At 40.4% G+C, this 22,763-nt stretch overlaps 1 protein-coding gene and 1 long non-coding RNA gene across 3 annotated transcripts in view; both read left to right on the top strand.

Annotated features, from left to right (window-relative positions):
• LOC136430573 (coiled-coil domain-containing protein 186-like) overlaps positions 1-22,763 on the top strand; it is a 28,546-nt gene that overhangs the window by 1,403 nt on the left and 4,380 nt on the right. For both annotated transcript variants that reach the window (XM_066421305.1, XM_066421304.1), the window contains exons 2-17: positions 13-1,312; positions 2,923-3,097; positions 3,613-3,741; positions 4,047-4,139; positions 5,539-5,658; positions 6,025-6,144; positions 11,021-11,125; positions 12,013-12,111; positions 12,368-12,454; positions 12,768-12,910; positions 13,255-13,435; positions 14,125-14,199; positions 14,509-14,593; positions 14,870-14,949; positions 15,252-15,283; positions 15,601-15,799. In XM_066421305.1, coding sequence (XP_066277402.1) covers positions 78-1,312; positions 2,923-3,097; positions 3,613-3,741; positions 4,047-4,139; positions 5,539-5,658; positions 6,025-6,144; positions 11,021-11,125; positions 12,013-12,111; positions 12,368-12,454; positions 12,768-12,910; positions 13,255-13,435; positions 14,125-14,199; positions 14,509-14,593; positions 14,870-14,949; positions 15,252-15,283; positions 15,601-15,799 — 2,958 coding nt within the window. In that variant the 5' untranslated portion in view covers positions 13-77. The remainder of the gene's footprint in view (positions 1-12; positions 1,313-2,922; positions 3,098-3,612; positions 3,742-4,046; positions 4,140-5,538; positions 5,659-6,024; positions 6,145-11,020; positions 11,126-12,012; positions 12,112-12,367; positions 12,455-12,767; positions 12,911-13,254; positions 13,436-14,124; positions 14,200-14,508; positions 14,594-14,869; positions 14,950-15,251; positions 15,284-15,600; positions 15,800-22,763) is intronic.
• On the top strand, positions 17,632-22,114 carry LOC136430574 (uncharacterized). The gene is made up of 3 exons (XR_010754906.1): positions 17,632-20,118; positions 20,965-21,082; positions 21,315-22,114. It is a non-coding gene; the product is annotated as an uncharacterized lncRNA (long non-coding RNA).

The following is a 22,763-nucleotide window of genomic DNA, read 5'->3' as shown; positions in this document are numbered from 1 at the left end:
TTTCACTCACAGATGGATAATCAAGAGCATGCATGAGTGAACTTTGACCCGTCTCCAGGTAGAGGCCCTGCCCGGCGATGGAGGCAAGTGACTCAGAAGGGGCAAAGGTCACAGGTGGGGGGGAGAGGATGGATGACATAGCTGAGGCCAACAAACCAACATTTCCTGTCCAGGAAGAAAGAGATGAAAAAGAGAAAGATGCTGCTGATGCAGAAAACAAGAAAGAGGAAGCAGCCACCGAAAGCTCAGATGAAACAAGTGAAGAGAATGCTCAAGTTGCCATCACAGGTCAAACAACAGAAAATTCTGGGATCTCAGTGGATACTCCAAACAGCAATCCTGTCTCATCTGTCGAAGAAAATTCAGACAGATCAAAAACAGTGCAAAGACAGGACGGTGATAGGCTGGAAGACTCAGAAGAGAGGGAAGACACAATCCAGTCGGAAAGTAGCGAAACTGAAAGCAAAGATGAATGCCAGAATGTAGAAGATAGCATGTCAACAAACGAGCAGGCAACCAGCGAAGACGTAACGCAAGATGGAGCAACGTCTGATGTCAAGGATGAGGAAGAGCCTGAAGCTTTCCAAAGTACTTCAGACACTGTAGTAGCACCAGAAAGAGTTCACGACACAGTTAAAGAAGATCCCACAGAGTACAGTGAACTAACAGAGGCCGACCAAGACAACGCCGATGGGGTCGGCACATCAAACAGCTTCGGAAACATTGTTGATGTAGAAGAAGCCTTGGACAGCCCCCTCACATCAACGTCCCCCGCGGATTCGGACGAGGAACTTGACCTCGCAGAGTCTCTTTCCAAACGTCATGGGAAAACTATTGACAACGGAAATAGCTTACTACAGGATAGTGATTTAGTTGAAGGAGACACGATGGCTACCAAACATACTGGGAATAATGTGTCTGTTCCAAATGATGAACAGCCCATGGAGGAAATATCGCTTGACGATGCACAGGAGGAGGAGAAGGAGACAGAGCCCACACAGCCAACGAGTCCTCTCGAGGGCTGTGAGAGAACTATCCTCAGAACAGAGGTGGAACCGGAACACACCGGTTCTAGCGTCTACAGCGTTTCAGAGGGAGAAGACGCTCTACTGACAGAACTGGATGCAGCCTTGCACCCAGCTACAGCTCTCAGTGATCCTGAAAAACGCAACGACGATAAAACAGTCGCGGATCTGCCCAACGGTATGCGGAACAATCTTTTGCTGTCGGATGCGCCAGAGTTCGCAGAGCTCAAAGTCAAGTTCGAGACTCTGATGCAGTCTCATACAGATCAGGCTGTGCAGCTGCAAAGGTAAGGGTTTTAGATACATGTATGCTGATTAGACCTTAGTGCAATATGCACATGTACAAGATTCAAAATGATGAAAATCAAATACCACCTGCAACCTGTAATTCCCTTAGAAACTGTAGAGATGGCAGAAAATGTAAACAAAAGGATACAGGCTCAGTATTGTGGAGCAATTATTGAAGGTAAGTATTTCAAGTCCTGCATATACTTCTATTAGGTGCAGCTTAAGTTTGCAAGAAAAATGAAATTTGAGTATATTATAATTGTAGAAATAGTTGAATTTGGTTCAACTTCAGTGTACATTCTTGATGTACAAGTTCAAGTTAACTCGGTAAGACAGGAAATGTTGACGCCTCACATATTCTGCTTGCAAAGTTCATAACACAAGTTAATCACAAGGAGTAATAAGTTGCATGGCTCATATATATTTGGCTTCAGCGAAAAAAAAATTTAAAGCTCTGAAAAGATTCTTAGCTTTCTTTGTCTGCCTGTCCAAAGGTTCCCAACTAATTACTGCGACCATTGTTCCCTGGTATGGCGACATCAGCATCCTGACATTTTTCTGAACAAGAAACCAATTTATAACAATGACAGGAATTCTATAGTCTCTGGCTAGACCTGACAACAGCGTACCATAATGATATGCAGTGACGTACTGTAGAACTCATCATCATCGTAGCTTGTCGCTGTTACTCCCCACCCAGTCCAGTGCAGTTTCGTTGTAGAACTAGAACATCATAAGCCTTTTAACCTACATACATTTATGCAAAATGTTAAAATTGTATTTGCTACATTGAATTTTTTCTTCAAGACTGTGTTTTATTAATATTGTACATGATGCGCATAACAGTATGATGAATATACAACGTATGATTAATCACATGCATTTATGATATACATGTGATATGATCTTCCCCCAATGGAAAGCTTTTAACAAGATTATTGTGTCTGTGATGAAATATGATACGTTAAAAGCTCCTGGAGCTTAGTGAGTAGTCCAGGGTCACAACTTTCTTTATTCATTCTGACCCTGATCGATACCCTATATCAATAAATTGAAATAGCTTCTATGCAGTGCAAACATTTGGTCAATCTCTAAATCCCAAATGACATTTTTATGTTTCAAAAGTGGAAACCATATGGAAAGGAAAAAGTTAGATCTGTGTAAAGTTGGACATACATATACAGTTACAGTATCAAAGTATTATGCAATTATATTCTATAATGGCAATTGTTTGCTTTCAATGCTGTACATTGTTTCTAAATGTGAAAGCAGGGGGAATTTTGTTTATTGTTAAAGTTAAAGAGAGAAGAATACACATTGAAATTCATAATTTCAACATGTATTTGTCCTCTTGATATTTGACCATATGATTGTGAGGGACATACAAATACAGTAGGTATTCATATATACTGTAAATCATGGTACAGTAGATACTAGTAGATCTACTGAATTTGTATTTTACAATGTCATCCTAAATATTTTTGTGGTCTTGTTTCTTACTTTTTTTTTCACTACTTATTTTATTGTCAGATATTTGCTTTGTCCGAAATTTTGAAACAACTTGAACATTTCTTATATTCAGTCTTTGCATCACAATTTTGTTATCCAGCCTGTCTGAGGATCTGCAAGCCAAGACAGGGAAGCTGTCCATCTTAAGTGAAGAGAAGGACGTTCTTAAGGCAGAGATGAAGACAGTGGTACAGGAGAGAGATACCCTTAAGGTAGACCTACAGAGGTTACAGTCATGTGCAACCAGCGAAGTCCATGCAACCAGGATAAGACAGGTACCATAGAATTTGTCATTCTTTTTCTGAGTTGCTAGATAGTAAAGTAATAAGTAGTCTGTTTTGTTGGGATGAAGTTTGAACAATCTGCTATCATCTCCTAATTCACAAAAAGGTAGTCTTGCCAAAATAAGGATCTGTTTTGAAAATATGTCTTTGTGGTAATGCTCAAAAATATAGTGATGGTTTGTCTTTAACCTTCCTCCTGCTGAGGTACCATCTTGGTACCAGTCATGTATTCAGCATGAAGTTCAGCAGCAGGAAGATGATTGAGAAGCTATAGAAACTTCTTGGTAAACTGCATATGAAAGTTGAGAAACAATTTTTATCATGAGTGCAGAAATATTGATATGGTTTCTACCATCTTTCATACAACTTTAACTTATTGTAGGTAGCTGTTTACCCTTTAGATTTATGTAAATACTTGTTTTGAAAGTGGTATACTCCCACCTTGCATTCAAAGAAGGTATCTGTAGCAGCTAAGATGTCGTTAAAATGGAACATCTTTCTTCCAGCTGGAGGCAAGCGTCTTAGAACACCAGAAAGAAGTGTCCGTGTTGAAAGAAAAGCTGGGTTCCCATGATGCTGCAGCCAAGAGGGCCATCACTACACTACAGAGGGAGATGGGAGCTAAAGTAGCCAAGGTAATCTGTGTATGAGGATGATCTGTTATGAGATAATTTATCTGTTTTTGAGGATGATCCAAGTTTTACACATGAAGTAAACTTTGATAGTACTGAATGTTTGCCTCTCCACCATGAAATCATTACACTGTTAAAGAATATATTTGTTTTTGTGCTACAGTATTGTTTCAACTGCAAACTTCAAGACTACGCAAAATCTCTATTGTGTATGCACATAATGTTCCATTCTGGGTTTTTTTTATGCTGTTAAGTTGTTGGGTATTTACAACATGTTCTAAAGCATTAATGTTGTACATGTTTCACAGACACAGCAGCTGTATGAAGACAGTGTAAGGGACAAAGAGTCCATGGTCATCAAGTATGCAAAGAGTGAAAGTCAACTACTGGACCTGACTAAGGTGAGATTTTGTTCTATTTTACACGTGACATTGACACTGCAAGTTTTGCTTGTACATGTACACTACCTGCAATCCTTGTCAGGGCTCTAAATACTGGGCATATAATGTCATGCACTTTTGTGCACCCAAAGTTGGAGCTGTACACCTTAATTTTTGATTGTGGGTGCACTGGTGCACCTAGATATTTGTGTAGAATATGTATATTGTATGTGAAGGCACCAATATTGTACTCTAGTATGTATCAGGAAAAAAGATTATGGTGTATTACCTGTTCAACATTTTGCTGTTATTTAGCTCTGAAGAGGGGAAGTAAGATTTGTCTTTAGGTTTTGCTGACATTCTACTTCATTGTATGATGTGCACACACCTTTAGGTAAGGTGCACTAGTGTACCTATTCTTTAAAATAGATTTTAAGCCTAAGCCCTTTACATTTACCCCTGAGGGAAATGTTGGAACCTGACTGGTCTGTTTAGACCCATTACTAAGAAGCCTGGTTTGTCCAAACACATGCTACTAAAATGCTGTCTTGAATATAGGTTAAAAAGACAGTTGTGCTACACTGTGCAGTCTGTTCTATGTCAATTATCAAGGACCTTTTGACAAGCAACTAGGCAAATAATTTATGCCTATGTATTCCACATTTCTTTTGAATTTTTCACAGTACGCTTACCACACTGCTCTAAAAAGTTTCTGGTTTTCTTGCCAAATCCTAAACAAATCCAGTTGCACAATCTGACCGCTTGAAGTCACTTGTGCTGAAACGTATCTCCTTGTCTGCGACAGCTAAGCAAATAGCAATGTTTGCTGTTAAGGTGAAGTGGGACCAAACAGCCATACATTTAGTTCAAGTGAATTGCCTAACTTATTGATGTTAGCAGGTGAACGACTGATTTGCCTAACAGTGTAATGTCTGTAGGTTAATGTGGGTGATTTGCTTAACTGTATGGTATTTGCATGTGATTCACCTGGTCTGCTACACACAGGGTATAGTGATTCCTTTTGCTCCTACCAGTTTGTGGAAAAGACCCTTAAATCTGGGAACCAGCTTTGGGAATAACTATGAAAAATAGGTGAACATTACAACATAGCAATTGTCAGCCCTATGTCTAACATTGTAAGCAAATGCTGAAATCATTGTTGAAGTAAGTGATTCCCTCAAGTAAATGGCATTTACCTTCAAGTATCTAAAGGGCAAGTCAGTCAAGTGTCCAGAGGTCCAATCAGTCGGACTGTCCGATTGTACTACATGTACATGTAGTAATAAGAAGTAGTGATTTGCCCAACTGTACGTGATATTTTCACAGGTGAACAAGAGAGAATGGGAGTTGTATCCGACTGTGTGATGTATTGTTACCTGGTGAAGAATAGGGTATTTAACTACCTGTGATGTTTTTCCAGGTAAACGAGACCCTTGACAGGAGACTGAAGGATGCCCTGAGGGAGAGAGAGGGTCTTGTTGGCCGGCTGAAACAGTTTCACAAAGAGAGCCAGAAAGTTAGGCAACAGGCAGACAACAAGGTCAGATTTATAATCAGTTTTTCTTTTCCCTGAAGAAAAGAAAATGTAATTTTTATGATTTTCCGTCAAGAATTTACTAGCAGAGTATGCGAAATACATGTTTCATTGTTTTTTGCATTTATATTGGATATTGAGATGAGATTGACATATGAAACATGAAACCAGAGAAAATATCCCTATTGACGTGTATAACGTAATTAATAAAGACTGAAGATTCCATAGCATGCAGTCTTTTTGGTTGTACTGTTCTAAGTATGTTTTATGAATAGTACTATCTCTTTGAATAAACAGTACATACATTTCCATGATTTTTGTATTAACCAATATTTGATAAACTTTGAAAAAATTTTGGTGCCTTTTTTTCAGGAGTCTGAAGTATCAGCCAGGAACAAGGAAATGGACAAACTGAAGGAGGAGATGAACTCACACATCATCAAAGTCAGGTGGTCACAGAACAAGCTGAAAACAGAGACTGAAGCTCATAAGGTAAGAGAAATAAAGTACTTCGTTATCCTATCAATATGCTGTGACATCACTGAAATAGAACAAAGTTGGAGGTGTGGAGTTAACATTCGAAGGGTTAGATCGACAATGAACTACAAATATTAGTAATGCCTCAGCATTTTAAAAATAGCAGAGGTGTAATAGTTGAGTAGTCACTAGTCACTGGAAAGCTAGCAGCTTTACTACCTCTTTTTGTATAGTAGCTAAAAGAGATGATTTGCAGATTTTTGACAATTTTTAGACTAAAAGATACAGTACAGCCCACGAAATACGCATCAAGTTTCGCGAAACGTGCCGCAGTCTTTCGCGAAATGTGCCGCCGTCTTTCGCGAAACGTGCCGCCGTCTTTCGCGAAACGTGCCGCAGTCTTTCGCGAAACGTGACACAGTCTTTCGCGAAACGTGCCGCAGTCTTTCGCGAAACGTGACACAGTCTTTCGCGAAACGTGCCGCAGTCTTTCGCGAAGCGGGCCGCAGTCTTTCGCGAAACGCCCAGCAATCATTTGCAGGCCCTTTCGCAGATTCTGCGAAACTCCTGGAGCCTTCCGCATAGAGTTTCGCGAAAGCTTGCGATACTTTCGCAGAAGCCCCCTGCGAAAGACCGGGTTTACGCGTAATACGTCGCTTTTCATATGCAGACCGCCCGCGCGGTGGGCGGAGAAAATATCACGCCCGATTTGTTTACGTTTCCTATAAACTGATAAACAAGCCAGAGTGAAAATGTACGGAAGGACCGCGCTGTAGACAAATTCAATGCTAAAACTGACTTCAATATCTTGACAAAACGCAACACATGTCCGTACTAACTATTTTTCATAGATTTTACCGCAAGAAAATTATGGGAAATGCTTAATTTTCTTTCATAATGTATGGTGCCATGACAAACTGAATGTAACATTTGCTTACGAGGAGGCAAGACGACGGATACATTTTTCGTGTTGACATAATTATTGGGAAAACATCACAGAATTGACTACATCCCCACAAGCAGTGCAGATAAACTGTCGTTTAGAAAATCTGATACCAACAAAATAAACTTGAATCCGTGCGTTTGTTAGAATAGATTCCGGTAGTAATGTTACATGTAGTTTATCCTGATATCAAATTCTTATATGCAACTGGGGAGATCTTTCCGCCACAGACAGGCCGGCGCGGCGCTGTCAAAAGTGATTGATTAGCGCTTCTTTGCAACACTGACGTAGAGCTGGATCAAAGGCGGTTGGCGGATGGACGCCGTCCAGTGCTATTTGAATGTAGCAAACTTGTTGTGCAGGGAATTCTCACGATAACGGGCACACAACCTCGCCGGGGTTGTGTCCGGTCTCTATCTTATCTATATGTTAACTACAAGTTATAATTAGTTCCATGAACTTAACAATTAGTTGTGTGTTTGTTACAACCAACATAACATTTGTAACTTGAGCCGTGAAATAGGTTCGTAGGTTCGTGCTTTTTTCGATGGTTATTTTTTCATTGCATTTGAATCCTTGGGCTAAAACTTAGTGCATACTATCACGCATACAATAAAATTATCAATTTATTCGTTATTAGCACCTGGTAACTTACCTTTCCTTATTCAAAAGCAGGTTTACGTTGATTGTCAGAGGATGAGCTTCCCGTGCGTGGCTTGCCGTTCTTCACGTGCTGACCAAGGAGGACAGGAGACATCTCCCCTATTTACTCCTTATATTGACGACCTTTCGTCAGTTCTGACTTTTCAATTACGGTCTCTATTCTATCTAATAGTATATGTAACTAGAAGTTATAATTAGTTTCATGAACTAAACGATTAGTTGTACGTTTGTTACAACCAACATTACATTTTTCACTTACTTGAGCCGTAGGCTTAACTTGTTATATACTATTGTCAGCTGGTAGCTTATACATTGCAGTATGTGTATGTTCGATACCTTTTGTTGATATGTACATTTCACTAAAGTGCTTTAAAACGTTGCCGTCGGGTAGTGAAAGCCGCTAAATATCAATCAAATATATTCGTGCTTTTTCTTTACGATGGTTATTTTTTCTTGACATTTCGCATTTGAATCCTTGAGCTAAAACTTAGTGCATACTACTAGTATCATGTATACTGTAAAATTATTCATCTATTCATTATCAGCACCTGGGAACTTACCTTTCCTTATTTAAAAGCAGGTCTACGTTGATTGTCGGAGGACGAGCTTTCCGTGCCGTTCTTCACGTGCTGACCAAGGAGGGCAGGAAACATTTCCCCTATTAACTCCTTATATTGACGACGTTTCGTTTGTTCAAACTTTTCAAGTACAGTTGTACTAACCTTCTACGTATACTAACTCAGGTTGTGTTCGGTATCAGTTTTCAAAGCTAACACGGCAAGTTGTGCCAGAACTTCTCTTTCAATAATAAAATACACTGAAGAACTAACGTAATTAAATGTTGGAAGAAATGTATACAACTAATACATTCTATATGGAGGAAAGGCGAGAAGCCTTTCATTGCAACACGCGTATGATATCTGGGGCATGGGTCATAGCAGAAAGTAACAGTCGATTTTTTTAATTGTTTCGTCTTTCTCCTTCAATTCGGCGGTACAAACTTTGACATTACTTCCAGTCGCACTGTTTTCCTTCTTAGCAACTCCTTCTTGAATCCATATACTAGTATTACCCAGCATACAAACGAACGGTTCAATAAGATACAGTAAAATGCAAGGTTAACAGGAAAAGAAAAGGTAAGTCACTCATTGAGCTGTCTCCGACGTGGACCACGGAAGTACAGTACCCACCTCGGAAAAACGGTAGGTTTGTAAAAAAAAAATTACAAAAGGAGAAAATCGAAATTCTCATAATTCAAACGAGGCTAGCGAATGAAAAAAATTGTTGACGAAACTCTTATTTTGTAGTTGTAGTTTTATCATGTAATTACTGGAAGCGTTCAGTCCCGTAACCTCAGTCGTTGAGCCAGCTATCGTCCTTTTTCTCATTACCTACATTTTAACCTCCTTGATTTTACTATGTAAAATGCAATATCGAAAAATAGATAGATACAGGAATTATAATTTAACCACGTCCTTTTCGTTATATCCTGCTGCGTCTGGAACATCCTTTCTTCACAATTCACCTACCTTAGAACTTTTGACGTCCAACGGCTCCTTTCTTTGGATATTATCACCACTGAGAAACCAAAATGCGGGCTTTGGTTTCAATTTCAGAACACGTAGAAGAAAGATGACGGTTTGATTCACACGTGTGACGAGCCACACACGCTACGGAGTGATCAGGGTGGCATGTTAGAAAAATCGTCACCGTGTTTGTCGGCAAATGATCTTGCCCGTCGTAACTCCTTATTTCATTACCACCAAAGAACAATCAAGTAACAGATATCACAAGAATATAAAATCACCTTGTACTATTTGGGCAATGTTGAAGTCTCTGCAAGGAGGTCTCTGTAAGTTAGGCTTCTCATCGCAAATAACCCTTTTGTTGTTGAAAACTTCCAAATACACATAAGGTATGAATACGGCTCTAGTGGTAACAACATACATGGTCCGTTCGTAACAACTCGAATTGATAAGTTACTTATTTCATATGCATTCATACCTGAGTGTACTTTTTCATTTTCTTATCAAGTATTCCATAGAAATGTACGCAGTCATGATGCTCGAGGCCTCAGAACGGCGAAATTAGCCTTAAAACAGAGGTTTTGAGCGAAATTATCACATTGCTCGCTCGGTAACTTAGGGTTTTTCTCAGGCGTCCAAGAATAGAGGACAATTTTCCGTAATTTCATTCATTCTACACTTATTGATGATTGGACCTCCCCGTCTGGCGGCATGTCCCACAAAGGTACCACAAAGGAACCCGCGGCTGTCAATCAACTGCCAAAGGCGTGAGAACTTATTATTAACGTGCGGGCAAAACGAAAAACCGCCCAACAAACTCCGACAAATCCCTTATTTCCGTTAGCACCATCGATGCATCGTAACCTTGCTCATCTTTTTCGGGGGTCAATAGCACTCAAATGATTAGCACACAATACCATTCACGAGTGTTCTAGAAGGTAAAAAATACAGCCGATTACGTGTCCGTCTTACATGAATCAAGGCATGAATCAAGGATAAATGTTGTCTAGCTGCGGGTCATTGACCTTCCAGTTGCGTTGTTCCGGAGTTCGGTGTCCGATTATAAGTTCGACAGAATGTCTGACGCACTTTTTACGCCGATGTTTACCTAACATTCTCTCAATAATCATACACAGGCATCCATAAACTAACATTCTCTAATTAGTTTGAAATTGTTCATGATTTGGGACCGCACGGCCTGACGCCAAGCGATCTCGGCCATAGTGCCGAGTTGTACACCCGCCGCGTTGACCAGCCCCCACGTTATCTACATATTATCGACAAGTAGATGAAAATAAGGACAAACAAGTGTTATGTTAATTGACGAATGCAAAAACTGCTCATTAACGACAATATCTGGCGGAAGATTTCTTCCGCAGAAATGTTTCGGAGCGGCGTTTCGCGGGAACCCGGAAGAGTTTCGCACCTTTCGCGAAAGTCCAGATCACCTCTGCTGAACCTTTCGCGGTCTTTCGCGAAACCTACCGCACTCTTTCGCGAAAGGTAACGCACACTTTCGCGAAACCATACTCACTCTTTCGCGAAACCGTACGCACCCTTTCGCGAAACCGTACGAACTCTTTCGCGAAACCTAACGCACGCTTTCGCGAAACCTGACGCACGCTTTCGCGAAGCGTTTGCCGAAACTTGATGCGAATTTCGTGGGCTGTACTGTAGCAGCGGATTTAACAAACAAATAAATGTAGCTGAAAAAAAAAGGACTTTCAAATCTTTCATTGTTTGTTTTCTTGTCTACCAGGATACAAAGACCGAGCTTGAGAAGATGCGACTGAAACTGAAAGAAGCCAAAGAGGAGTCTGCACAGATCCGAAGAAACTGCCAGGAAATGATCAAAACATACCAGGTACAGTGAGCTTGTTGCAATACTAAGATAAACTGCTAGAGGGCACTGTGTGACATTAAAAACATTCCTAACTTTTAGATTTGTACATTGTGCAGATGTCTGCAGAATGTTTTTGATGTCTAGTTAATGTTTACTGTCCTACCTACTGCAAGAGAATGTAGTTGTATTCTGTGTGTGATTTTAAAGTGTCTATGCTGTAATTATAGTCTTTACAGAAGGAAAAGGCATAAGCTTCTTAATATCTGAGACACTGCCTGACATGTTTTCCTACATGTGTTATTTGTTCTGCTCCTTTCCCTTGTAGAATGACATTAGTTATCCCTACATAAAACTACTTTTTCTTCTTTTCTTTTCATTCATGTCACATTTCCATGCTGTTTTTTTCTTTCTGTTTTTCCTCTGTGGGAATTTAGGACCAGGTTGAACAGATAACTGACAACTATGAGACTATGCTTAAGTTGTTCAAGGTTTGAGTCCGCTCTGTTTTGCCCTTGTACATCTCCCTTGTCGTCCTTTCCTCTTCTTGATTCTATTTTTTCATATTCTAGAGTATCTTTTTATCAGGTTGTCCATTTTATTATCATATTTCTTGTCACTATTTACATATCAGTAGTAAAAGTTGGTGAGATTTGAAATATGTTCCATTCTTGTGGTCTGGGGTGGTCTTATTTGCATAATAGCTCATTGATATTCACGACCACACACACAAACATACACGGCCACCACTAATGAAATTCTCGATAACTAAGTATTGGCAGTTCACGTTGTGTGTCAAACTGCAATTCGATCCCTCAAATGGCAGAGCCATTGTATGTGGCTGTAAGATATTTTGGTTAATTGAATAACCTGTTCATTCATGTGTTATCTTATGTTTTCAACCCCTCCAGGAGTCTGAAGAAGTGAAGTCTGTCTCTCTAGACAAACAGCTGAAGGAGAAGGAGACCCAACTGATGATGCAAGAACACCAGAGGTCGGAGGAGAAAGAGGTCAGAGGTCACGACACTTTGTAGCAGTGATGTATGATAGAAAACTGATTCTAAAAATACCTCGGAAACTTGAACTAGACAAACTTTTTTAATGTTGTATGTAGCTACAGGTAATCTGAGCAATAGTACATGTACTAGCAATGAAAAATTATGCTTTTTACCTATCATACCTATAGCATGATTTGGGCCTGATTTTGCTGATTCACCATGAAATCAAGGAAACTTAAGTATAAAGATTTTTGATCTTCTCCTTCAGATGCTTGAGAACCTTAAGAAGGAGCTGGATGCACTGAAGCAGAAGTACAAGGGACAGCTGTCAGAGAACAACTCACTCAAAACTAAGGTTTGTATTAACATAACAGAAAACATGTACCACTTGTTAAGGTCTTTAATTCCTCCTAGTGGGTACCCTATAAGAGTAAACGGCTGCATGTGTGTTTATAGCTGTCAGAAAGTGGTGAAACCTTTATTGTAATTGAAGAAGTTAAGTTGGAGTTACACAGTCCTGGGTTTTAAGTGGTACAGTTGTACGTTAGGAGCATGAAAGTGACTATTGCGGAGGGTGGCTAAGTGCATTTTGTAATTACATGTACCATAAAAATGGATTTTCTGAATTGAAGTTGTTGCAGACAGTAAGTAGTCTTGTTGATCTCCAGGTTGCCTGTTATGAAGAGGAGAGACAGAAGACGGAGGGGATGGTCAGACAGTACAAGGACGCCCTGGGCCAGCAGAAGTCGGACAACATCGGCCTACAGGAGAGGATGCGCCAGCTGGAGGAGCTACAGAAACAGCTGGACAGGTGAGGACACATGCACCTGTCATGTACACCTGTCTTTATCTCCATGCACAGAGGATTTGTTTCCAGTGTGTCTGTTGGTTTTCAATGTAATAGTTTAGTTTCCACATGCTAGGCACGTCAGGGACACTGACAGGAAGTCAGATCAAAGGTCCCAGGCTGGTTTTATTATGAACCAATACAGATTAGGTCCAGGTGGACATTAGAAATACCTGCACAGCTCCAATTGTACCTGCACTAACCTGCATATGTAGCTGCTTATCCTGCTTCAAGGCATATATTTATATAAACTATTGATTACTTTGCATCGTCCCCCCCCCTCCCCCCCCCCCCCTCTCTCCACACAGTACAAAGCAAGAGAAGGGTCAGTTTCAGGAACAGGTCAGGGAGCTGCGGTCAACCCTGTCTGACCAGGAGACCACAGTGACCACCAGCAGGGCTCGAGAACAGGAGCTCCTCATCTTCACCGAAAAACTCACAGCAAAGAACACACAGCTGACCACAGAGAACAACACACTACAGGCAAAGGTATGGAGTGTACATGTGTGTGAATAACTGTTGACTCTGTGTATGGAGTCTTTGTTTGTGTGTACATGTGTGTGAATAACTGTTGACTCTGTGTACGGAGTCTTTATTTGTTTGTGTTTACTGTCAGTAGAGACAAAACATGGTATCACAGCAATGTATTTATGTCTTTTATTCCTGATTCAATAAGTATTGAAAGTCACACTAGTGTGGTAGCCTAGTATCACCACAATTGCAACCACGCTCAAGGCTACCTCACTAGTGATGTCACCTTTCCAGCTACAGCTTTACACTCATGGCTACCTCATAGGTATCACTTCTACAAGTACACTCAAGGCTACCACATGTTGTATCATCCAATTTTCTGTATTTTCTCTGGAGAGGAATTACATTTTTAATATGTTTTTCAAAATCAGGCAAAACTTAAAGAGCGTTCAGATATCCTTCATGAAATTCACTAATTGAAGCCTAAATTATTTTCATGACAATAGGAGACAGTCAGAATTTGTAGTGCTGCTTGTTTGACTTCTTGCTTCTCTTCTTTCTCTAATCTCTCATCTTGGCTTTACCAAGCTTGATCGAGAGGTAGGAACTTCTAGTTGTTCTTTCTTCCTTTTCTCTCTCTATCTGTCATCCTAGCTCTACTGTATCTTGTGATATTGTTGTTGCTGATGGGATCTTGTGTGTTGCAGGTCGACAGTCTAACATCTGAGTTGAAACGTCTGAGACAGACCCTGGAAGAGTTGAAGACTGAAAAAGACAAATTGGTAAGGTCTCCCCATTCTTGTCTTATGTGGTTTTTTTGTGGTTTGTTTCTAAAAACCGCAAAAAGACATGGATGAAAGAGTATTGTCTTTTACGTTGGCTTCAAAAAGTACATGTTCAGACATGTTGTTATGCTGCTTTACTTGGTAGATGTAAGGAAACAAATCCTTGGCTTGAGATCAGTTGTGGTTAAAAGCCTTAGGCTTGGTTGATGCTTACATTGGAATGATTGCTCTTAAGATTGGAATGATTGCATGCTCAAAAGGAATACACAAATTAAGTACAACACATGTAATATGTGTTTTCAACAGAGCAAGGAGTTGGCCGAAGAGAAAGATTTACGTTCAAGGGAAGCGGAACTCCTGACACATCGGTTGTCAGAAAAATCAAGAGCTGGTAAGTTCCAATTGTCTTTGAAGCGAATATCTTAAAATTTACAGACTCCAACCGAGATCTCTACTGGTAGTATTGCCGATTGTACTGGCAGAGATCCTGTTCACAATCTCTGTTGATAAAGACTCTGATCGCAATCAGATTGCAAACTCTACCCTGACATATATTTGCCTTGATACATAGATGAAGGTTAGACATCCAGGTAATGAAATACACAAGATAGAATCCACTACCTTCCGTCAGTGACTGTATATTTACCATGAGTGTGTATTTCTTTAGTTGAACAGCTGACTATCCAGATTGAAGACCAGAAAGATGAGATCAAGACTCTGAAGAGAAAGCATCAGCAGGGGGTCAAGGTAGGTCAAGGGTCAAGTTAGGTCATAGTTCAGGTCATAGGTCAACACTGGTAGTACATTGCAGACTATGGTCTAATACAGAATTGGAAAGGAATAGAAAAATTGCTTCCTTAGTATTAGTTCATACAGCCATGCAGATAACAGAGTTTTGAGCACTTTTAACACCATACACCAAATTCAATGTTGTAGATTTTTCTACCTTGTCTTCTTCTTAAGTTTAGCAGTCAGCAGGTGTGATGTATTTAAGATCTGTGATCGCATAGGAAGATAAGCTTAATTCAAGTTGAATTGTTTTTGTTCAGGATCTGACAAGGCAACTGCAACAGGCAAAGAAGTAAGTTTTTATACACAGCCTTAGAAATAATCTACATGTATCATGATGGTGTATATAGTATATAAGAGTAGCCTTTGTGTTTTCTTGTAATTTTTATTTTGTTATTCACTATACATGCTAATATTTATATCAAAAATGTATATTTGTCATGTCAATCTCAATTTGCTAATTACCTGAATATCACACAAACAACTTGAATGTCATTTCCAGTTCAAAACACTCATTTCTGCCAATATTCAATAATCATGTTAGCTTTACCTGTATCTTTTCCCAGTTTTAATATCTACACTAAATAATGCATTATTGTCTGATTATAGAAAACTGGAGGCTATCGAAGCCAGCCAGAATGAGGGAAAAGAGCTGAGCTCCAGTTCAAGAGCCAGCTCTTGCACCTCATTGGACAAGGTGTCAGCCAATGGCATGCATGTGTCCGGCAGTCCACCTGTTCAAAATACAGCTGCACACGCCAGCAGTGAGGAGGACAATGTGCCGGCTGTCGGTTACAAAGGACCATCTGTAAGTATTCAGATCAATCAATGGAAAAAAACCGTTTGGAGTGTTTAGCAAAATATTTTACGTGTTTTGTGAATGTTCAGTACTTTGTGGTCCAGTAGTGGTAAGCGAGCCAGCCTGTTGACCTAAAGGTTGAGAATTCTTGGCTGAGGTCATTTTTCTTGATTTTCTTCCTTGTCGGAGGACTTGCTGTCTGTAGAGATTTTAGTTGTCCGTCTATGATTTACATGGAATAAAAAATAACAAGATTGGTGTTTAAAAAACACACCGGCGACGTGAGGATTATGCAAAGTAGGTCCTCATTTGCATGATTTATATCTTACTATGTTAGCCTTCACCAAACATTCAAGTGCCACAAATATAAAGTTTCCGTTAATTAGAAATATGGAACAATAGTATTTTCAACTTAATTATGCAAATTAAGTCTCCACTGTGATAATTTTGCATCTATACATGTCCCTATCTTTCTCAGTAACATATCACATGTTTGGATGGTCCAATCATTGAACGCAGCGGGTTTGTAAAGTTTCTCAGTAATCATGCAAATTAGATTCTGAAATGCATAATCACAACGTAATGAACTAAAACATCATTTGAACTATCTTCATACCAGAAAGCATGGATACGCAGAGTTGTTTTCTTTCAAAGTCGGCTATGAGCTATATAGCACTCAAAAATCACGACCATGGCATGTCAAGAGCACGTGATTTCAAAACTACATGTAGACGTTACGCTGTAGTACCGTTACAAATCGCAACAGGAGTCCGGAGGCTTCATATCTCCATGAACTATTCTGTTTAGGCAAATGACTTACACATTTACATAATGCATGTTTGGTCATGAACACCTGTAACTAACTTACACATGTCGCAATATTGACAGTCCTATCAATTACCACTTAGATGGCTAATGGCGTTTTTACATTGATTATGCAAATTAGGAATTTATTTGCATAATCGATAATTTATTGATGTTCCACTTGCCATAAACTACATACGTTACATGTATTTGAGTCTTGAGTGTTTGAGAAAACACTGCAAATATAGATTTTTCCCATTAGTTATCAAGCTACCTGCATACTAAATATCATAGAAATCCGTCGTTCCTTTGTTCAGTTATTCTCCTTAGAAGATTTTCACAATAACGCCCCTGCAGTTCTAGAGCAAGCTGCTAGGGGGCCAACGCCTACCCCAATTCTTCATTACTTCACAAGCTATCTGCCACCAAATAATCAGGACCATAGCATGTCCAGGTCAAAAGATAGAAAAACGGAAGTTCTGCTGCAGTGCCAAGGTCACATACCAGGGAGCCCAAAATCTACCTTGAATTTCGGCTTCCCTACACCTGCCTACATACCAAATATCATTGTAATCCATCAAGAGGTTCTTGAGTTATGCTGACTACAGTAGTCCGGAAACACACACACACACACACACACACACACACACACACACACACACACACACACACACAACTATATCTCATTTTTTATGGGGATAATATATCTCCATTTTTTATGGAGATAATATATCTCCATTTTTCATGGAGATAATAATCATGTGCACGTCTCATCAAGACCCACCCCGTACCAGTTATCAATCCAATCCATCTCAGCCTTTTCGAGTTATGCTGTTCATCAACACATGTACACGCACACACACACACGTACACACAGACTTGCAAACGCCATCAGAAACATAATCTTTTTGGCAAAGGTAAAACACATGCATATTATCTTCCTGATACTGTCCCTGCTTCGTACGCAACCATGTAGCACTGCAAATGTACGGAGACCTCCTTAACACAGTGAAGGAAACTGAAGTGGTACGGCCAGTGGTACGCTATAATGCAAGAAATCGTCCAGTGAGGAAGAACGGAGAGTAGACAACGGAAAAGATGGGAGGATGGTATCGGAGAAAATCGAGAAGGGTGAAGAAAACTAGTTGCCAGATCTTGTGTGGTGCCCCAACGTTCAAATATCAGTAGACTAAGAGATAAAAGACGAAGGAGATATATATATATATATGTGTACGTATATACTCTTGGCCTTAGTCCGACGAGGACGAGGCGGCCAAAAACGCGCCTTGCCCGTTTGGAACGGCGTCCCAAACGCTTAGTCGCTTACATTTTCACATAGGTCAGGTCTTGAAGTTTCGTCCACTCAGAACATTTTAGCATGCATACTCCAAGCTCAAATGAAGTAGCCAGCCCACCCTGATGCCACCGGGAGCGACACAGAAGCCACCGCGGGATGCAGTCAACTCGAGCCCGATGGCGTCGATCTCATAGATCTGCCCCCTCGTGATAAGTTCCTTGAAAAATTACTGTTTCCTTTTACAGAATTAAATCGCTTGCCAAACAGGTAATAAAAAAAGCAAAGGCTCAACTTTGGCATCAGTTTGTGACAAATTTTAATCGGTTGGTAACACAACTTTTTCATAATCTATCGTGCTGTAACGTTATACACTCATACTGAGATCGATGACTTAGTCTTCAAGACCTGCATGTTTACATCGGTGACCGCCCTATGTTCCGAAATTATTATGTTCCGAAATCTCTATGTTCCAGTTCACTCAACGGAAATCCCAACGTTCCGTAAGCCCTACGTTCCAGTTCACTCAAATAACAGAACTTGTCCCAAGTATGCTGTTCACAAACACATACATACACACATACATACATACATACGTATAAAGGCTACCCAAAGCATAACATTCTCGGTGACGTTTATTTTTCTGTCATTTATTCAATGGTATACTAATAGCACTGCATTTAATACAGCTGACTCCAGCGGCGGAGGGATATGTACAAACTTTCGCGTACAAGCACATGTGCGCACTCAACTTTAGTTCCATAGGAGGATAAAATATTTTCTATATTTGCTATCTATTCACTACATGTGCGTTTTTAAGTCCAACTCTCATTACGGAAACCAATTATGACATTGCCCTCTTAAAAGTTCTTGGTTACAGAACTTGTCTATCAAAACATGCACAGTGCTCTGTAGTAAAGAACTTTTCTGTGCCTCTGCTATGAACGAATTCCATAACACTTTTCTGAAGTTTTACTGTTTCCGCACCAGAATATCTTTTGGCTGTTGCGGCCTGAAATCCTCCGTGTGCTACCTGTTTGTAAGACCACATACCAACAGAACGCAATAAAAGAAGCAGAAACGTTCACGGAAGAAATAACAAATGGCAAATAAAGTGCATTTCATCTTCCACCGCTTTTCCTGTGCATTGTTCACATATTCTCTCGTTAACAGGTAACCGTTTGTATCTACCTCTTTCTACTTCTAATGTATATGCGCTTACTCTGCGTTTATATATAGATGATTTTATGTCTAAGTCTTTGCTTTGTAGATAATACTCCATGGCGCACACAGATTTGAGATGTCTATATGATCTTAGCTTACCAACATCAACAGAGAGATTGTGGAGAAAGGTTAATAATTTCAACGTGCTTTATCCGTAGCTTCTTGCATGTCATGAGTTATGTTTGCCAGAATATGAACTAGTATGTGGAAGAACACAGACACACACTTACTACACGGCATTAGAAACACAACAAAAACCGGTTGGGGTATGCAAAAAGAAAACATTCCTATATAGCCTGGATGCCAGAATTCTTTCAGGACCTGAACAGGCCAGCTACTGAGCTAGCTCCAGGACATGACAACATGTCAGCGGATTGCAATGATTCTTTTATTACAAATCCCCTCAGTTAGACCTTTGGTTTGAAAGCGGAACATGTGTTTCTCTCTCGGTCTTTGTGTGTATTACCATCTGGCATCCAGGTGGGATACTAGTATTAGGGCGGGACTTTCTAGACCGCCCACAGCAGGGCGCAACCAATCGGCCACAGCGGGGCGTAAATCACAGCAGGGCGCAACCAATCGCCGGCAGAGGGGCGTAACTCACAGCAGGGCGCAACCAACTGCCGACAGCGGGGCGTAACTCACAGCAGGGCGTAACCAACCGCTGACCAGCAGCACGCAACAGGGCAGAGCCGACGGCGGTTGACCAATTAATCAAGCTTTTAGGATGCCATGTGGCCATTGTGAAGTTTGATCCATTGTTCAAAATCCATCGTCACTCTGGGTTTGATTCCGAAAACCAGGCCACCAAGAACAAAAAGGGGAAGGCCTAGTGGATCGGCACTTCTCAAGATAGCAAAGATGAGAAGAAAAGGCGGGCACCTGCGGTATCCGTGGACTTAATATCGACCACCAGCCGTATGAAGCCGAGGAAAAGGCCAGTAAACGGCCCACACCTTTTCGACAAAGAGCTGGACAGACCGACAGCGAAGACAGCGGTCAAAAGGTCAGTACAATTTTAGGTCTCAACCTTTTGCACGGCGCATATGTTTCTGTACACACATAGACTCCGTTTCTGTGTTTGATCACCCCGTTATTTCGTGGAGTAATAACAGTCTACATTAATTCTATTTTCGAACACAGTGGTTACAAATGACATGCCTTCTAAATGCCTTGCACACTGCGTAGTGGAAAACTGATTTGGTAGCACCCTTTGTCCACCATATACCAAATTATAATTCGTTTGAATTTTACCGTGTTAGATTTTACCTGCCAAGAAATGGTTTCTTCGCCTGTCGTTTAATTTGTGCAAACTTCTAATACGATTTAAAAGAGAGGTGATGACTGTCTTGATCTTTTCGACATTGAGATATTTCTTGCAAACTTACAGATTCATAGATATCCTGTTTATATCTCAGCCGACACAAATATCCTAATATGGCAACAGTTCAGTAACCCATGGATAGTGGATGTGCATTGATTTTTTGAAGTTGCAGAAATATTGTTTATTTATTTGTGTAAGTGGATAAGATCACGTATAACGAGAAACTTCTAGCAGACAAATTAATTTAAACATGTTCAATATAAAGGACGTGTCTAGCCTTTGTATTGGAGATGCTTTCAAGTGTAGAGTTCAACAACGCAACGTAGAAATTTTATCTAGATAAAACTGATAGACATCCATACATGTTTACATGTTGAATATGGTTGTCATGGAAGAAAATTTCTAGGAACTGGTTGGTTACACGGTGTTCTACAGTGGTTTCTGTTTGGTATGTATAGGCAATAAAGACAAAAGAATTGCAAAGTATTGCAATATTAATCTTTGTTCGCTGTGTTTTTTTTTCTACAGCAGCTCCTGAATGCACATGTAAGATTCTGCAACATAAGTGCTGTGACGACCATCTAAATGGCGACTTAGTTCACGTAAAACACATGCAGCCGAACAACGACGATGAAAATTTATTTGGGTAATTTTGGAATAGTCCATTATTGTGATTTCATAAGCATATAAGAGCCGATAGAGTTTTAAAGATTTCATAATTTGACGGTTTCACACAATGGAATATTTGTAGGGATACTAAGGATGGCTGCCATAGCTTCTTTTAAACAGTTTGTTAACTGATTTTGGTAGCTAGAAATTAGATCAAACCGCTGTGGTCGCCAGCTCCACCGACTGTTTCCGTCTTTATACTTGCACAGGCCGACCTAGCTTACGGGACGAGAGCGATGACGACGAGATGTTCCTGCCACATTCTACACAGAGATACCGCTGTAGGGGAGGTCGGCAGATCAAGACCTTCTACTGGATGTCGGTGAGACGAGCTGCATCCCTAGGGGAATCCATAACAGACGTCCGTGCGTGCGTCCGTAACGTCGGGACCGATCGCGAGGGGAGCCACACAACAAGCGTCGTCGACAAAAAGAAGGGAACGAGAAAGAACCAGATCTGTAGCGGAGCCACGATGTGAAGCCAATAGATTGCGTTGCTACAACCGTTGCTACAGCGAGACAAAACCTGACGCCAGTTAGAAATAAATATTACGGACTGACTTGAACATGTTTATTCCACGGATATACTAATATATTGTCTATTTCATTATTTATATTGTGTGTATATAGTAGTAATCTATTGTATATGTATATCAAAATCGTACACAAGGCTATTAACCTGGCCGATGACGGTTCTAAACAAACCTGGGGTGGATGTAGCCTGACTACTTCGCGCTCCTAGCGGCCGGCCCGACGATACCGCTCCCAAGAGGGGGTCATTAACCTCCCCCAGGGAGAGCTTCTGTAAACACAGGCTAGGGGTGGATGTACAAAAATTCAATTGAAAACCCCAAACGAATATTGTAATAATCAGTGTGCATGAAAGCTGTGATACGATTGCACGCTCTCACCAACTTGCAAGAAGATACGGAAACTGATGTCAGCATAGCCAGTATCACGTAGTCATAGTCAGTCCGTCTTTAAAGTCTCCTGTGCCAAGTGTACGGAAAGCCTTGTCTCTGTGTCCTTTCTTTATCCTTACTATGTTAGTCTTTCGAAGCTTCAAAGATGCAGCTAAAATAACTCGAATTATGCGTTGGTAACATGTCAAGCATTTAATTTTTCTATTGAATGAAGCAAAGCTTCTAAGAAAAATCAATCAAAAGCAGTGACATATTGTTGTTGCTGCTTTTTGCAAAAATCCGGACATCTTCTTTAAAGCTGTGACTTATTTACCTTTCAAAATCAAACTTTCTCATGACAATAAAAGAAGAGCCAGTCTAAGCATGTCATTCATGATAACAAAAACCAAAAACGTTTAAGACATTGAGGAACAGCTGTGATGTATAGGTATATATTGCAACATCCAGAAAGTTTATTTCAAACATCGATAAACAGCTGTAAAAGTGTATACTATAACTAGCGCATTTTCTATGCCGTACGCAGTGGCATTCGTCCTTGCTATAGAAAAGGCCATACCTGCAAGGCGTTGCCAAAACCTAATTCCCTAGGGAATGCGTTCGCGGAAATCCTAGAATATTTGGCAAACCGAAAGCAGTACTATACAATAGGCTCCGCCCCTGAGGCGTCGCCAAAAATAGCTTATTACGCTCCCCGTAATAGGACATGTGGCCTGTCTTTCTTATCACACGACCAATG

The sequence above is a fragment of the Branchiostoma lanceolatum genome, chromosome 3, assembly GCF_035083965.1.
Source record: "Branchiostoma lanceolatum isolate klBraLanc5 chromosome 3, klBraLanc5.hap2, whole genome shotgun sequence".
NCBI classification, from domain to species: domain Eukaryota; kingdom Metazoa; phylum Chordata; class Leptocardii; order Amphioxiformes; family Branchiostomatidae; genus Branchiostoma; species Branchiostoma lanceolatum.
The sequence above is the reverse complement of the archived record's forward strand: the minus strand, read 5'-3'. Positions and strand labels throughout refer to the sequence as shown.